The following is an 18,761-nucleotide window of genomic DNA, read 5'->3' as shown; positions in this document are numbered from 1 at the left end:
AGTTCTCACATGAAACTAATAGTTTGAGGGATAGTCAGACTTGCGTTTAAAAAAAAAATTAATATAGTTCACTTAAGTTGGCAGCGTCACTGACAGTCTTGATCTTTTTCCCATGAAAATAAATTCTAAGATGAAAAAGCAGGTTAACAAGATCAGCACTGTCAAAATGTACTTGAAACAAGTTGTGAATTATGAAGCACATGCAGAACCAAGTACTGTTTTGAAAGACAATTTATCTTTTGAGCAGTTAGTTACACCAGTACTGCTGGAAAACCTTACACCTCCCTCTCGCTCAACTCTTCTCATTTAGGCCAGACTAGTTTGCCTCAAGTCTGGCTAGCTTCAATGTTGATAATGCCAGGAAATGTACTTTCTTTCTCTCAGAAACTCACCAAAAATGCTATTTCTGACCCGGATTTTGAATTATTACAGGCAGTTAGATTGTGAATAAAACGTGAAAAAAAATGAACCAATATGCTCTTCATCTCCAAGCTTTCTTGTACAGTCCAATGAATAGGTACCAAGAACAGGAGGTAGTGCCAATCCTGCCATTGTTCTCCACTGCTACACTTCTAACTGACATCAATTAATATTGCATGTTGCTGATTGAAATTTGATTGTCATAAGGGGTGTATGCTTAAGATAGCAAGAAACTCTACAAGCTTTATTTCACCGATATGGGAAATAATTAATCCCATACAACTATAGTCCACGACCATGTCCCCTCAAAAATCATATGAAGAGGCGAACTTATACCTTAAATCACAAAAATTCAGTGCGTTATCATTCAAACTCAAGTTGCGATATTGGACTAATTTATTTGTGCATTGAACAAGTTTTACCAGTTTCTAAATGTTCATTTTTTCTAAATACATTTTGAAAAATGGTATGCCAACTAAAAGCTTGCATGACCACGGAAAATCCTGTTTCCTACTTGTTGACAAGACTTGTTGCAAAAGACACTGAATGATCTATTTTTTTGCAGAGGTTTCACCAATTAAAAAGTTACAAGTCAAAAGTGGTAAGGCCATTCATGTCAGTTGTAAAACTGAGTTAAACAGTTGTTCAAGAAACTGAAAGAATTTATGCAAATACAAAATAGCATATGGATTTTAAATGTAGTTAGAAGGACAATTTTGAAGTGTTCTTAAGAGGCAGCAGAATCAACATGCATTACTTTTAAAAAACCTTTTTAAAAACTCTTACAAAATAGAAAAATGAACATGACAGTAAGAAATGACAAGAACTAGAAGCAGGTATTAGTAACTACTTAAACTAATAATTAGGTGAGGATGCCTCAGGTGAGACTGATTAAAGAGCACCAGGTGGCACTGGAGATACTGACAGTTAACAAGATGATAAGCTAGTCGTGTATTTTTGATGATGTCAGTCAAAAAAATGTCAGAAATTGGCTGTCCCCAGAAGATAGAAGTAAACAGTACATACATGAGTAAACTACTTTCCTGAAATAGCCAGGATTAAAAAAATAAGCTAAGCCAAAGCCTATTGCCATTATTTGAAGAGGAAAGTGACCTGGCAAAATATACCAATGTTACTTTACTGAAACCTTCTTTCAAGCAAATATGAACTATAAATGCCCAAACTGACTGATAAACATAATACAAAACTGCACTGTAAAGAACAACCAACTAACTTAGCAACAATAACCCAAATGACATTTGTAAAATGGAGATTATGTCACTCATGTAGGTCAATAAATTATATTTTACATACTTCAAAATTTCAAAAAATGCCAAAGACCAAGAGTCAGGTATGAAATGAATTAAAAGCTCAACTTCAAATAATAGAAGGGTTCAAACCACAGAGCCAATTTTCAGTAGAATGCAAGTTGGACATCTTTCTACGTGTAATGATGTAGCTGGAGGTTAAATATATACAGAGGTGTTCAAAAACATAAATTCAACATGCAAATCAAGTACAGGGAAAAGTGTTGGAATAGACAATGATAAACATAAGATTCGGCAAATAAAACAAATGAAAACATTAAAAAGATGATCCAAAAGTAGAACAACACAGTTCGGCAAGACCTCATTATTATAATACTAACAGCAGTCACAAAATAGGGAAAGTATGAAAATTTTTACTGGGGGGTGGGTAGAGGCAGGGCAATTCCTAGTATCACTGGATAAATTGCATAAAGTATCACTTTATGCAATTAATCCTTTGACTTCTGTTTCCGAACTTATTTAAACAATCCTGTTGTCAATATCACTGGATATGTGGTTTAACTTCATCTCTCCTCCAGCTTCCCAGATGAAGTTTCTTTCAAAAAGCTCCCCCACTTAACCTTCAACCCATGTTGCTGACACTACCAAAACATAACTGTTTTACTGCTCTCTGTAAAAGCAAGAACATTCATTTTCTTAAAGAAAAATCTTTACTGTACTTAGCTATACACAAAATATACACTTGAATAATTGACTGACCTGGAATATACTTGTGCAGGGTAACTTTCAGCGTTCAATTGTGCAAAAATACTTGTTAAGGATGTCAAATTATTTACACAGGATGTTCCCTCAGAAATTTAACAGATAGTGTCATCCATGTCAGGTCAAACTGTGCTGTGGAAGGGATGAGGCTGAAGCCCAGAATGAGTTCTTTTCCAGCATATTCCATGCACTCATGCCCTTGTAAGGTTCAAGGTGACATGATTCTATATGATACAAAACTATTGGAGAGATAGTATGAAAGTAATCTTTTAAAGTAGATGGTATCCCAAACAAATGTGCACGGAAGCCAATACCATAGCAAAAATGAAAAACTTTCATACATATACTTATTAAAATTCAAAATTTTGATAAAATTTCTTGGAAGGAAGCTGTACAACTTGAAGCGATGATTCTCGATCTTCTACTTACTCCAATCAACATACATATGATGGAAGGTGGGCACTTATAATTGCAAAAGTATGAGTTTACATGAATACCATGATGTGGGACATCTTGAGATGTTCTACCTCCATTTAAATATGACAAAAGCGATAAGAAAATAAGTTATGGAATCGATTTGAAAACCTCATAGTGAAGAATAGTATAAGACAGGCTCCTAGACAGCATAACACCACCAGAGACATCACAAGGGCAAATGTAGTTTTCCCACCCCACCTCAAATCTTAACCAGTTCCATTACCTTAATCAGGGAGCAAATATGACTAAATGAGGCAGCGTTTCATTATTGTACAGAATGTGAAACAGTGCCACATTCCATCCACGTATCTATAATTATATTTTTCAACAATGCCTGCAAGCTATTAGAAAGTTAAAGATCTGTAAACAATGATTGAACAGACTTAATCTATGTTTAGATGAGTCATAAAGGTACAAATTTGATGCTTGGTTTGTGCTGAGTTATCTGGTTGAAGAAAAGATAATCATTGGGATAATATAATTGGCCTCAGAACTCGAATGTTAAAAGAGAAGAAATTGGACTTCGCTCCAAATCTGACAGGAATCTTGAAATCCTGTGTTTGTGAATCTGGATACTGAACAGAACTACAAGGAAAAGCAAAGAGGAAAAAGAGAGTTGGGATATGGATATAGGGCAGGGAAAGGGAATTAGTGTTAGAACAATAGTAAGTTTGAATGGAAATACAGAAACATCCCAGAGACAAAATATGGCTTTAACCCCCATTTTCTTCCTTGGCAGAACAATTCTGAAGTGAACCTCAGTCTTCAACATCCCAAAAGATGTTCTCTTTCAGAGTTATTATACTTATCGGATTAACGAATGATGAATCAAACCCTGGTTATGATTCCCAAGTACAGTGATTCATCTCTCACAGATTTCAAAAATCTACCTTTTGTTGCATTAAGGGCCTCTTGCTGAGATATTTGCAACATCGATAGTCACAGGTGATGTGCCGGAAGACTGGAGGTTGGCAAACATGGTGCCACTGTTTAGGAAGGGCGGTAAAGACAAGCCAGGGAACCATGGACCGGTGAGCCTGACCTCGGTATCGGGCAAGTTGTTGGAGGGAATCCTGAGGGACAGGATATACATGTATTTGGAAAGGCAAGGACTGATTCGGGATAGTCAACATGGCTTTGTGCGTGGGAAATCATGTCTCACAAACTTGATTGAGTTTTTTGAAGTAACAAAGAATATTGGTGAGGACAGAGCAGTACCTGTGATCTATATGGACTTCAGTAAGACGTTCGACAAGGTTCCCCATGGGAGACTGATCAGCAAGATTAGATCTCATGGAATACAGGGAGAACTAGCCATTTGGATACAGAACTGGCTCAAAGGTAGAAGACAGAGGGTGGTGGTGGAGGGTTGTTTTTCAGACTGGAGGCCTGTGACCAGTGGAGTGCCACAAGGATCGGTGCTGGGCCCTCTACTTTTTGTCATTTACATAAATGATTTGGATGCGAGCAGAAGAGGTACAGTTAGTAAGTTTGCAGATGACACCAAAATTGGAGGTGTAGTGGACAGCGAAGAGGGTTACCTCACATTACAGCAGGATCTGGACCAGATGGGCCAATGGGCTGAGAAGTGGCAGATGGAGTTTAATTCAGATAAATGTGAGGTGCTGCATTTTGGGAAAACAAATCTTAGCAGGACTTATGTACTTAATGGTAAGGTCCCAGGGAGTGTTGGTGAACAAAGAGACCTTAGAGTGCAGGTTCATAGCTCCTTGAAGGTGGAGTCGCAGTTAGATAGGATAGTGAAGGCAGCGTTTGGTATGCTTTCCTTTATTGGTCAGAGTATTGAGTATAGGAGTTGGGAGGTCATGTTGCGGCTGTACAGGACATTGGTCAGGCCACTGTTGAAATATTGCATGCAATTCTGGTCTCCTTCCTATCGGAAAGATGTTGTGAAACCTGAAAGGGTTCAGAAAAGATTTACAAGGATGTTGCCAGGGTTGGAGGATCTGAGCTACAGGGAGAGGCTGAACAGGCTGGGGCTGTTTTCCCTGGAGCATTGGAGGCTGAGGGGTGACCTTGTAGAGGTTTACAAAATTATGAGGGGCATGGATAGGATAAATAGACAAAGTTTTTTCCCTGGGATCGGGGAGTCCAGAACGAGAGAGCATAGGTTTAGGGTGAGAGGGGAAAGATATAAAAGAGACCCAAGGGGCAACTTTTTCACACAGAGGGTGGTACGTATATGGAATGAGCTGCCAGAGAATGTGGTGGAGGCTGGTACAATTGCAACATTTAAGAGGCATTTGGATGGATACATGAATAGGAAAGGTTTGGAGGGATATGGGCCGAGTGCTGGCAGGTGGGACTAGATTGGGTTGGGATATCTGGTCGGCATGGATGGGTTGGACCGAAGGGTCTGTTTCTATGCTGTACATCTCTATGGCTCTATGACTCTAAGTGTTACATATATCAATCTTGTATCCAAAAGAATATTGGAGGAGTTAGTCTGACTGAATTGCATAAATGAAGGACATTATGTGGGCCTCAAAGTGCTTTCAAACAAACCTCAAAGATACTCATTTCTGTTCTTCCTATTTGCTTCATATTGGTTTAAGTATTATATAGTGCTGTTGGTTGCTTTAAAAAAGTATTTTTATTGCTCAAGTGAGCATTGTTTTACAAAACCAAGTGAAGCCATAATGCAGACCTCAGATTTTTTATTATACTCTATTTTGCCCTGGGTACTGAAAATTGATGGCACCTCTGGCATACTCAAATCTCATTGGTGTTCTGCACAGCGGGTTCCATAGGGTTCACTGGGGAACTGAAGCCAACAGTATAATGGTCAAAGTAAAATCTTTTCTGATCATTCAAAAGACAGACAGTAACTCAGGAATCGAGTATGTAGATACAATAACAAGCAACCAGACAGCAGGAAGATTGACATGTCTATTTATTTCTTCAAATGAGTAACGGAGCCTGATAATTTTATCAAACTATAACATTTCACTCAAAAAATGTAGCTAATTTATCTGATTATTTGGGGCAGGTTAATTCTGTAGTCAGAATTTTCCACAAAAACACGGTATACACTAGTACTTCAGACAGATTCCAGTGATATGACTTCCTTTTCCTATTAAAGCTACGTTCTTCATTGAATGTATTGCCCAGACTTTCCAATCACTGGCAAGCAAATGGCATTCATTACATTTCACAGTTAACTTTTAAATGGCGACCTTTTCAGAACAGCATTCGAGGGGAATCTTCAGATTTACAACGAACACTAAGGAAAAGTGTGTCGCTTTATTCAGATTGAAGAATCGTTACCGAGCCGTGCAAAGTGTAAGCCAAGTGCAATTTAGAATATTCAACAGAATGCAAAATAATGCGAGATAAAACAGTGGGAATGAATGATAAGGTTAGAAAGAGAGAGAGAGAGACAGACAGACAGACAGAGAGAGAAAGAAAGAAGAGACAAAGAAAAAGCTTTTTTTTTCTGAAGTCTCCAACAAGCAATCGTTTTCTGTCCTTACAGAAGTGTTCCTTATAACATTAAGGCATATCTTGCTATTGCCATTTCATTTACATTTGACTGAGCTAAAACCTAGCTAACTTTGTTTGGTGTGCTTTGGTACTCTCTAGAGAGTTAAAAACCACATCATTAATACATGAGAATGTCAAATCGCTCAGTGAGGTATCAGTTTTGCAAAGTCTGCAGTTGAACAGGACAATAAGAATGCAATGCTCAAATCTGCACATTTGACTGAGCACGTTTCGATATCTGAATAGTTTAACAGCATGACTACAGAACCACAGAAGTTGATAGTTGTTCCTTTTGGTTGCTTCCACTCACTTTCATTGTTTGCAAATGACAAGAGGTTGTTTCCATTCACTGGTTGAGAATTTGCCCTTTTTGGTGTCGCTATTCTCTTTTCCCTTTCAACATGCAATTTGCAGAAAGAGCAGTTTGCAGGGAAATAGTGTGAGAAAACAAGTATGGGAGATTTTCTGTTATTTCTCCATGCAGGTAGGAGAGAGAGAGTTAGATGCTTTCTGCTTCCTAGGTCGGATGTTTCTGCTCTGTTGCCTGCATACAGGGCTGTAACTATTTGACAGGGAAACAATCAATTGGTTGTTACCTTGCTGAGCACGCCTTTAAACACAACGATCCTGGTTTTAAAAAGCACATCAAAGGACTGTGAGCAAGACAGCCCTGAACACACACCCATAGGTGTGTCAGGAATTATGTCCCATTGTTTCAATATAGCAACAATATAAGTACGGCTCATAGTGTGTTCTAGTGACTTGTTTCTAAAACTGAAAACATCTCCTTCCACACTTTGACTGATTCAAATTGGTAACCTTTTGCATTTTGCAGATCACAGTCCAAAACAATAATAGTAGTATTGACATCAGGTGGAAGCACCCACCAATGCCAACATTCATGCTGCTGCCTCCATATTTCAAACCAAACAGGAGACCACTACAGATGCTGTTTGCCAGAAATCATAGACCTTGCAGAGACCCTACAGTGAGGAAGCAGGCCATTCAGCCTATTGAGTCCATACTGAAGTCTCGGCATCTGAACTCCCTGGCCTATTCCTGTAAAGCCCCCTTTCCTAAGGCCAATCTACCTAACCTGCACTTGGACTGTGGGAGGAAACTGGAGCACCCTGAGTAAATCCACGCAGACACGGGGAGAACGTGCAAACTCCACACAGACAGACAGCCAAACCTAGGTCCCTGGTGCTGAGGGGCAGTACTGCTAACCATTGAGCCACCATGCCGCCAAACTGTGGTGCTCGAATCTCTGGACCCTGCACATGGCCCAGAGCAAAGGAAAGATTAGTCTCTCCATCATGGATAGAAATTTTGAGTTCTTAGTGGATGAGGTTGTGGAGAGGATAATCCTTGTTCCAGATGATTTCCATAGGAGGCCTCATCACCAGACCAAGCTTGCTGGACACATATTTCAAGCCAATTCACTGCAGTGATCTATGTGAAGCAGGATGCTCGCAGGATAAAAAAGGTCAATAAACCTCTTGGCTCCACAACTCTCCTGCTCATGCATTATCACTAACAGCACTTCAATCAATTCAATCTCTCCCTTTCTCCAACTGCAGGAGAAATTGAGCCTGGCCCTTGATTAATGTTTCAAAAACTCCCAACTGACCTTCTTGTAATCCCTAGACTGCTTGTACTTGACCTGCAGAATTGATCATGGTCCAGTCACCAGAGTGAGGACATGGATTCTGGGAGTGGCAGACCATCCACAAACTCCAGACTAAAATCAAATAAGCACCCTGACTGACTACATCCCCTTTCACCTTATGGAAGATTTATCTCCTTTGACGTGCACACAAGGTCATTATCTTTCTGCACACACAGTGTGTTTGCAGTGTAAACTGCTGGCATATGCAACTGGTGTGATGTTGATGAACAACAGTGTCACACAACAACATGGTGGGCCCTATTATTGTACAATGATGCCCACCTTTCTCTCTGCACTAACAAGCAATACAAGGCATGGGGCAGGCAGCCCATAACTAGGCACTGAAGATCCTGTGCTTTATAAAGCAATAATGTCAACCTGTGTTGAAGTCAGTGTGTGTTGAAAACACAATGGGATGTAAACAGAGGCTCCAAGTAAGTGCAAAGTGAATGAGCACAAACAGTGATAAAAGTCATTCTATGTAAATACACATGCTAAGCAATTATGACTATATAACCTAAGTCATATAAGTCTCTGAGCTCCAAAGAGTTGACAGGCTGAAATGGTGGTGGAGGTAATTTGAGAACAGGTGATTAATGACATGGTGAGGCTCGTGGTTTGCCGATATTAATCAGCAAGGATGAAGGACACAGCAAAACAGTAGCAACTGAGCATGTAAGAATTTTGTTATGAAGAAACAATTGCACAATGGTTTGGAAAATTAGGCAGCACGCCACAGCCATCAGATACCTGCCCTGATTCACATGCCAAGAATTTGCGCCAACTTGTTTCTCAGTTAGGGAGAGTAGAATTGAAATTTGCATAAAAATTAGGTGAGCTGAAGCTTTAATGAGATGCAAATGCATGAAAATGAGGTAGTTGTTGTTCAATGGTGAGATTCTGAAGTGCCATGTAAAGCTCACAGGGAAAATCAGAAATCTTGTTTTTAACATTGGGATTCTGGTTTTTCCATGCTCACTGTACTGTAGTCTCCTACTCTCGCATCATTATTCACGCCACACCAGGAAGGGCTCAACTTGACTGAAAGCTTCCATTGCATCACAATTAAATGTTCCAGCCAAGAGCCATAAACTATATGTCAACAATTTGCAAATTTAAGTTAAATTTAATTATAGACATTGGATTACTTATTCAATCAAATATTTCACTTTAAACAACTATTTTGTTTATTGTAACAAACCCGATGGCAATATCACCTGAACGTGTTACTGGATCTGGTATGGATTCTTAAGTTCTTGAAATAGCAAAACTTTAAACTTTTAGATCTATCGCCTTCAAAAGAACAGGACTGTGAGGTACATATTTTGAAAGACCAAGCCGAACTCCCTTCAGGGAAAGTAATGTTTGAAGTATATGCTGAAATGTTTACAATGTTGATAGAATGGGTTATAGCAATCAAAATGGTTACCTTTTGCTTGCGTAGCAAAACTAAGCACTAGTTTAGCAAATAGATCCGGACTCTCAAACTTTTCTTCTTTGGCTTTGATCCAAAAACACGTCTCTGTCATTTCCTGAGGCCCAATCTGGAATTGAGGAAGAACATTAATTAATATTGTTCATAATTTTCCATGTTTATCATAACTGTAACAATGGATCACCATCTGAGAACAGATTATAATCAAATATTGCAGAACATTAAGACTTAAATTAGTTTTTCAACTTCAGCCGATTGTCTGCTAACCTTTGGGACTACACAGAAAGGAAACATTAATTCCTCTTTTTTCCCAGTGTTGCTTAAATGGGTCCAATTCTTCTTAATTGATAAAATAATTAGTAAATTCAAAACAGAGTTTCTAACACAAAAACAAAATTTCTTTTTGTCAGCTATTTATTTAAAATTGGATGTTGACCTCTTCTCAAAAAAAACTTTTCAAATGTTGTTAGCTGTTTGAGAAGAGACAGCTGCTATTGTTAACAAAGTACAATAAAATATTATAACATTAAATATTACTGGTGCAAGGAGGCATTTTTCATTGTAAGCAACGCGCTGTCAGCATCTTTAAAATAGCTTAGACATTAAATCACAGCATACTCTAGTAGACTGAGTTTAAAGTACAATTTCACTCAGGATTCTGCGGTCAAGGAACCATTTCTTCATTTGGATAGATGCACAGAATTTAAAAAAAACCTTGTAATTTATTTAATTCACAGTAGGTCTGAGTAGAGTATATTTAGTCTAAATAGTCCAAGGATTTTTTTAAAAAAGATTAATTTCTCAATGAACACACATTCTTGGTATGTGGTCATGTAACATACCTGTAAATATTTTGGATAACCCAGTAATTTTATATGGAAAAAGCAGAAATCAGAAAACAGAACAATGTCACCATAAGCCAGATGATGTCATTTTCAACGGATGGTACTGCAGAATGAATCCCCTGAATGACCAATAAAATCTGACCATTTCAGGGAACAAAAATGAAATCTGAAGTTGTTTGCATTAATGTGGATCTGAATATTTATGAAGTTTCATGGTAACCTTGAACTTCAACTCATTTTTCGACCAAGCAGTTTATGTAAGTAAGTCTGATGCAGTAAATGTCTGTCACATTACAATTGTTGATTCAAATATCATATTTCTAGAAAAGTAATGTTTGTTCATATACTACGCAATATATATTTACATTAATGACAAAAGACAGAAGTTATTGCTGCAATTAAAATGGATTTTTTTTTAAAAAGTAAAGGTATTGAAGGAACAAAAGAACAGGAATAGGCCATTTAGCCACACTAACCTGTTCTGACGCTGTAATTATTGGTGATCTGACACAAAGCACATAAAGATAAAGGTATGGAGAGTGAGCAGAAAACTGGAACTGAGAAGTCTGAAAATGCTTATCACAATCCATGGACATTCCAAAGCATTTCAAAGTCAATGAAATTCTTTGCAAGTGTAATTATCACTATTATGTCAAAAATGAGGCAACCAAGATGCACGTAACATGCTGTTAAAACAATAATCAAATAAATATGTCCGTACAAAGTAGTTCTTGAGAGATACCTTTGGTCCAGACACCAGAGAAGCATAGAAGCAACAGGCAACCATTCAGCCTATCAGTACCAAATTTTGCAAGTCCAATTCGCCTCATGTTACATTGGTCCTTTCCCCACACTCCCATAAAAGCTTCCTCCTCACAAAATGATCCAATTAGCTTTGAAATCAATGCTTTAACAAGAATTTTCTTCATAGCATTGTTCCTTCTGCAAATCAAATGAAAGTACAGTCCTGTGTATTATGGAAAGTACCAAATGTTCTTATCTTACTGGCTTTGATCACTACATTCAATGTCAGGAATGTGTATTTTTGTAACCTCAACGTGATCGTGCCAATTAAATATTTTCAAGCAGCAAAAAATTAGAAAGGATATTTATTATCATATTCTTAACACATATATTGATACCACAGCATCTCACTCACAAGATAAATCCATGCTATCACCCAGACAAAGACTAGATACACACAGAATTAAAACTAAGCAATTAGGATGCATCATTTTCTCAATCTCTTTCATTGCAGGTCTGTAGTTTCTTAGATGAGTTGAAATTTCAAGTAAAGGGAAATTGTCAAGAGCAGAGGATTCTTGGTGAAATATGAGGCTTCCTATATTTGAATTACCAGGAGGCTGGTAGAAAGCACTCCTTAACCCACTTTTAAGACAATGTTCTTCATTACCTTGGTTAATTAAATGGCACACCGCTGGTTCAGTGATTTCTATATGGAACTCTAACTGCAGAACTATTTGATTCTGTTGTTATATTACAAGTATAGGTTGTGTCCTCCGTTATATGAATTATATATGTTTGAATGTGTTTCCTCCAAAAATACAGGAGTGTTGGTCACACATCCTGTACTTTCATTTGATGCATTGAGATGCACTCAGCCTAGTTTGGAGAAAGGAAACTGACATAACAGAATGAACATTGATGGGATTCATTCACATTAATCAAAACATTAGCTTTTGACTTAAAAATAAATGAAACCAGAAAATTCAACAGGTCAGGCACCATGTAGACAGGGAAAGAGGGGGACATTTACAGGTCAGTGATGTTTCATATTTCATAATTCATCATGCTTTTGAATTTTGATGTAACCATTTTCCATACAGATGATGCCTCGTTAATGATGCAACCTTAAACAAAGGTATGTAGGGTTACAAATGTCGACACTTAATTAGATAAGTGCTGAGACTCAAGATCAAGCAGAGCTCAAAATTCCCAAGGTCACAGTTTGCTGACGACATTTTAACAGCCTCTGTACATTTAATTGTTTCTGAAGTAGTGACTCAAAGTTCATCATGTTCTGAACTATGACAGCTGGGTCTCTATCATTCCATTGATGAAAACGTTTGTACCGACCTACTCTCACTAGATCCCTTATGATACTGCATACTCCTATCAAATTTTCTTTGAAACCACTCTTCTTGAAAGAGCACAGCATCAGCTTCTCCAATCTATGTAACTGAAGCTCCAGTCCTTTATGCTTAAAACTAAAATATAAAAAAATAGTTTGTGTGAATCTCTGAAATGGTCATTTCCATTCTGAAGCATGCACCATTCTCAGAGTGAAAACTACAATTTTTGCAAAATGAATGAAAAAGTACAGATTCATTGCCATAATAGAATAGTATTGCCATTCCTGCAGTATCACAGAATCAAGATTCATAGAAATTTTTCCAAATAGCACCATGGCTTTACCACACCACGTGGCTTTTAACAGTTTAAGAAGGTAGACAAAGCAAAAGGTAAATGTTAGCACAGACAGTGACAGTCACATAGTCATACTGCATAGTGTTATGAAGTTGAAGACATGTGCTGTGCCTTTAAAAGAGAGTGAATGTGGTTTTGTACTGAGAGCTGACAATCATCTATCATAACTAGCTTACAGTTTTGGATTAGACTGAAAAATTGAAAATATGTAACATTTGGCTGAGAAATAGATACCCCAGTTGGTTGGTGTTTTGGCAACATTTCAAATTTAACCAGTTTAAATTATGCCCCAAAATACGATAACCCAATCGAGATTGAATTTATTGTATTTGCCAATATCAAACCAATGAGATGATACGATGTTGGGAGCATTAAAAAGCAGACACTTTGAAAGTCAGACAGAGTAATTGCCATCAAGAAAGTACTTGACATCAAGACAGACCCAAACTCTATCAAAGGTACCTTTTCATGTGAAACATTTTCTCAGTAAAAAGAAAGACAGCAACCCAGGGAGATATTCAGCTGAATGACAGACAAGACACAGGTAACAATAGCCACTGTTTGGTATTGAAATTAATTTGATGTAATTTTAATAAATATCTTATTGGAACTGTATTTTGTTGTAGAGTTGGAGGCAGATAATAAGCAGTTAAGAGAAAGGGGGATTTAGAGTTGTGAATAGTTGTTGTTAATGTTCATTTTTAGAGTTAAAAAATAAATTGAAGTTATCTTCTTCAAATAATGGAATTTTGGAGTTCTTTGTCACTCTTATTTTAACAGATTACACAGCAAGGTGAGCCTTTCTGGGTATTTGGTTTAATTAACAAAAGGGTTCACCACCATGTCTGAACAACAGAAACAGACCCTTTAGCCAACCAGTCCATGACGACAATAATTCTAAACTAAACTAGTCCCATATGCCTCCAAACACTTCTTATTCATGTATTTATCTCAGTGTCTTTTAAAACATTGTAACTGTGCTCTCATCAACCTTTTCCTCTGCAAGTTCATTCCATTGAACCACTTAGTGTGTAAAATTGTTGTCCCTCATTTTTTAAAATTTTTCTCCTCTCACGTTAAATATATTCTACAGGAATAGTGCCAGAAGACTGAAGGATAGCAAATGTAGTTCCCCTGTTCAAGAAGGGGAGTAGAGACAACCCAGGTAATTATAGACTAGTGAGCCTTACTTCAGTTGTTGGTAAAGTGTTGGAAAAGATTATAAGAGATAGGATTTATAATCATCTAGAAAAGAATATTTTGATTAGGGATAGTCAGCACAGTTTTGTGAAGGGTAGGTCATGCCTCACAAACTTTATTGAGTTCTTTGAGAAGGTGACCAAACAGGTAGATGAGAGTAAACCAGTTGATGTGGTGTATATGGGTTTCAGCAAGGCGTTTGATAAGGTTCCCCACAGTAGGCTATTGTACAAAATGCGGAGGAATGGGATTGTGGGAGATATAGCAGTTTGGATCAGTAATTGGCTTGCTAAAAGAAGACACTCATTCTGGAGTCCAGTTACCAGTGGTGTACTGCAAGGGTCGGTATTAGGACCACTGCTGTTCGTCATTTTTATAAACAACCTGGACGAGAGCGTAGAAGGTTAGGTTAGTAAATTTGCAGACGACACCAAGGTCGGTGAAGTTGTGGATAGTGACAAAGGATGTTATAGGCTACAGAGAGACATAGATAAGCTGCAGAGCTGGCAAATGGAGTTTAATGCGGACAAATGTGAGGTGTTTCACTTTGGTCGGAGTAACCGAAATGCAAAGTACTGCGCTAATGGTAAGATTCTTGGGAGTGTAGATGAGCAGAGAGATCTCGGTGTCTAGGTACACAGATTCTTGAAAGTTGCCACCTAGGTTGACAGGTTTGTTAAGAAGGCATATAGTGTTTTAGCTTTTATAAATAGAGGGATTGAGTTCCAGAACCATGGAGGTTATGCTACAGCTGTACAAAATTCTAGTGTGGCCGCACTTACGAGTATTATGTACAGTTCTGGTCACTGCATTATAAGAAGGATGTGAAAGCTTTGGAAAGGGTGCAGAGGAGATTTACTTGGATGTTGCCTGATATGGAGGAAGGTCTTATGAGGGAAGGCTGAGGGACTTGAGGCTGTTATCGTTAGAGCAAAGATGGTTGAGAGGTGACTTAATAGAGACACATAAGATAATCAGAGGGTTAGATAGGGTGGACAGGGAGAGCCTTTTTCCAAGAATGGCAACGGCGAGCACAAGGAAACATAGCTTTAAATTGAGGGATGATAGATATAGGACAGATGTCAGAGGTAGTTTCTTTACTCAGAGAGTAGTAAGGGTATGGAATCCTTTGCCTGCAATGGTAGTAGATTCGCCAAGGAATAAATTTTTCCATTTTCTCCCCAATAATATCAAAATTCACTTAGACTGGAAAATCATTGCCAAAACTTATATGTGAGACATCACTAAAAATTATTAATATATATTGTTGGGATTGAGACAGAAAGCAGAAAATTACAGGGAAGCTAGCTTAATGTCTTTCCTAGAGAAAATGCTCAAAAAATCATGAAGTTAGTTAGAGCAGGGCACTTGGATACGTTCAAAGGAATCAAGCTGAGACAACATAATTTTGGAAAGAGAAATCATGTTTAATCAATCTATCAGGAGTTCTCTGCGGATGTAACATGTGGTGTGGATAGAAGGGAACTGGTGAATATACTACCGTGAAGAGGATGAAAGGAGCTACAAAAGATTCATATAAATATCATACAGATCTGCAAATCCAAGTGTATAATGCGAAAAAATGTTAAGTTGGACAGGAAAAATGAAAAGGAAGCACATTATTTCAAAATTAAGATACTCTAACACTGAAATGCACAGCTATTGGGGTGCCAAATGTATCAATCATGAAAGGTACCATTCAGGATATTAAATAATTAGAAAAGCTAATAGAATGTTATAATTTAATGCAAGGGAAATTGAATAGAAAAGGAAAAGGCTGTCCTTCAGTTATACAGGACACTGACACTACATCGGGAGTACTGAGCGTAATACTGGCTACCTTATTTAAGGGAGAATGTAAATGTGTGGGAAACAATTCAGAGAAGGTCTACTAAACTAATACGTGGAATGGGTGGACTGTCTTATGAAGAAATGTTGGACAGGCCAGAAGTTTAGAAGGCCAAGTGGCAACACAATTGAATTATAAGATCCTGAGAGATCTTGACAGGTGGATATGAACATCATATTTCCTCTTAAGGGAGAAACAAGGACTAGGAGTCACTCCTAAAAAATCAAGAACTGTCCATTCGAAATGGAGATGAGGCATTTTGTTTTCTCTCAGACAGTCTCGAGTCTTTGGAACTGTCTTCCTGAAAGGTGGTAGAAATAGGGAACTTGATTATTGTAATGTAGAGGTGGATAGGTTCTTGCTAAGTAAGGGGGTGAAAGATCATCAGATGTAAGTATTAATGGGGATATGAGGTTACAATGATATCAGATATGACCAAATAAAATGATAGAGTTTGGCTCAAGGGACCAGATGGCCTATCATTGGTTCATGTTTGTACAGCATTTGGAATTTTGAGCTTACAGCAGGCACAGGAGTGAAAGGAGATCGAGAAAGGGTCATGCTTTCTTGGAGGTCATGAGATACTGCAGTGAGCAGAGATTTCCCTAAGACTAGAGGAGGGAGACAATGCATTCATCAAAGTAGGCCTGAATGAGGACAGCCAAAGAGGTGACAGTGCGCTCCCTCCAATCTGGAGACAGTGCATCAAGAGGCTCCAGGAGTTCAGAGTGGCTTGTTAAGTCAAAAATCACACAACACCAGGTGATTGTGGAGTACCTGATGAAGGAGCAGTGCTCCGAAAGTTACTGCTTTCACACAAATCTGTTGGACAATAACTTGGTGTTGTGTGATTTTTAACTTTGTACACCCCAGTCCAACACTGACACCTCCAAATCATGGCTTGTTAAGTTGACTGCTATGATACGTAGCAGCTCAGTCTAATGTGCCTAGAATTCTGCAGCATACAATTTGTCAGGGGAGTATACCTTTGCAGCTCACTCATTCCTTTCTTGCAGGTATCACACATCTCCATGTTACAGTGAAATTCCCTCCCTCACATACATCTTAGTCCAGCTCCACAAATGATGCCCTTCCCTCCTCTGCATATAGTCAATTACAAGCACTGAAACCTTCTTATTTCTTTTCTGTTTATCTTTCTATCAGAAGTTAGCATACCACTTTGCCAATTGAGTAGACTCTGGTTTCTTCTGGTTGAAATCCAAGATGATAATGACACTGATTTGACTTGTGGAACTTCAGTATGCAAATCGCAATGCCATTTCTGCTCTACTGGAAGAGAATCTTTAAGTCTCACTTAATCTTGTCATGGAAGGGTATCCAAGAATTGGATACAGTCTCAACCTCAGAAAGATTCAAATTTTTTGCTAACCAAACTATGTCAAGTTCTGGTCCATCTTGTCATCAAGATCAATACAGAAATATAGTACATTTCCCTTCTGTGAGAAGCTACCTCTCATCAAAGCCTGATATTGACATGGAGATTCAAAATTGCAACATGCAAGCTCTGCCTTCGACACCCAAGGATGAGAGTCTTCAATGACAGTGACATCCATTCTGATACCAAGATCCTCGTGTATAAGGCAGTCATCCTTCCTGCTCTTCTACATGGCTCTAAAACCTGGACTGCATATCGATGCCACCACAAAATCCTTGAGAAATGCCATCAACACTGGTTGATACAGTTTCTCAGTATCAGCTAGGAGTACAGGCATATTAACATCTGCATCCATGAAGCAGACAATAGCACAAGCATCGAGGCCATGAACATCTGAAATCAACTCCACTGGATCAACCCCATGCTTAGATATGACTGCCCAAAGCAAACCCTTTTATCCAGCTCAAGAAATTTACTTGAATAAACGGAGGACAAAGGAAGCATATCAAAGGCTCAAGAAATTTAAAATAGATATTAACACAAGGAAAATTCTCTTTGATAAGAAACCAACTTGTGAGGAGCCCCTGTATGAAAGGACACAATTCTTTGAGAACACACAGCAGCAAGTAGTAGTAGAAAAGGAACTGAAGAAAGGAATATCAATGATCTCAAGGTCAAGGACCACTCCCACCTCCTAGAAACACCTGGTGAATGCATGGTCAGAGAAGCTACTCTAGGTTCGGGTTCATCAGCCACACAATGACCCACAGAGCTCATGACCAGTCATATGGAATTTACTAGGCAGACAATGCTATTCATTAGCAATTGATTGTCGATGACAGTCCAACTCCACAAATACTGTTCTTCCCTCCTCTACATATGTTCCATTACAAACAGTGAATCATTTTTTTCTCACTTTCTATCAGAAGTCAGCATATAACATTGGTAGCGACAGAGACGCTGAGGGAGTGAAGAGGATCCTGCGAGTCACAAACACTGCCATTAACATTGACAATGTATGCCCATTCGATCTACTAGTAAGGATAACTTGTGTCAGGCAGCTTCAAACAACAATGACTAATAACTCAGAAGGTAAAAAGGTAAAAACCCTATCTCTTGCAAAAATGCCATCCCGTATTCCCAATTTCTCCGCCTCCGCCGTATCTGCTCCCAGGAGGACAAGTTCCACCATAGGACACACCAGATGGCCTCCTGCTTTAGAGACCGCAATTTCCCTTCCCACGTGGTTAAAGATGCCCTCCAACGCATCTCATCCACATCCTGCACCTCCGCCCTCAGACCCCACCCCTCCAACCGTAACAAGGACAGAACGCCCCTGGTGCTCACCTTCCACCCTACAAACCTTCGCATCAACCAAATCATCCGCCGACATTTCCGCCACCTCCAAAAAGACCCCACCACCAGGGATATATTTCCCTCCCCACCCCTTTCCGCCTTCCGCAAAGACCGTTCCCTCCGTGACTACCT

At 38.7% G+C, this 18,761-nt stretch overlaps 1 protein-coding gene across 5 annotated transcripts in view; it reads right to left on the bottom strand.

Annotated features, from left to right (window-relative positions):
- diaph2 (diaphanous-related formin 2) overlaps positions 1–18,761 on the bottom strand; it is a 780,284-nt gene that overhangs the window by 439,633 nt on the left and 321,890 nt on the right. For all 5 annotated transcript variants that reach the window (XR_011964075.1, XM_072594677.1, XM_072594675.1 and 2 more), the window contains one exon: positions 9,530–9,644. Coding sequence is in view for 4 of the 5 variants with exons in the window: in XM_072594677.1 (XP_072450778.1) it covers positions 9,530–9,644 (115 nt within the window). In the remaining variant the exon portion in view is untranslated. The remainder of the gene's footprint in view (positions 1–9,529; positions 9,645–18,761) is intronic.

The sequence above is a fragment of the Chiloscyllium punctatum genome, chromosome 25 (assembly GCF_047496795.1).
Source record: "Chiloscyllium punctatum isolate Juve2018m chromosome 25, sChiPun1.3, whole genome shotgun sequence".
Lineage (NCBI taxonomy): Eukaryota > Metazoa > Chordata > Chondrichthyes > Orectolobiformes > Hemiscylliidae > Chiloscyllium > Chiloscyllium punctatum.
Note: the sequence above shows the minus strand (reverse complement) of the source record. Positions and strands in the feature narration are given on the sequence as shown.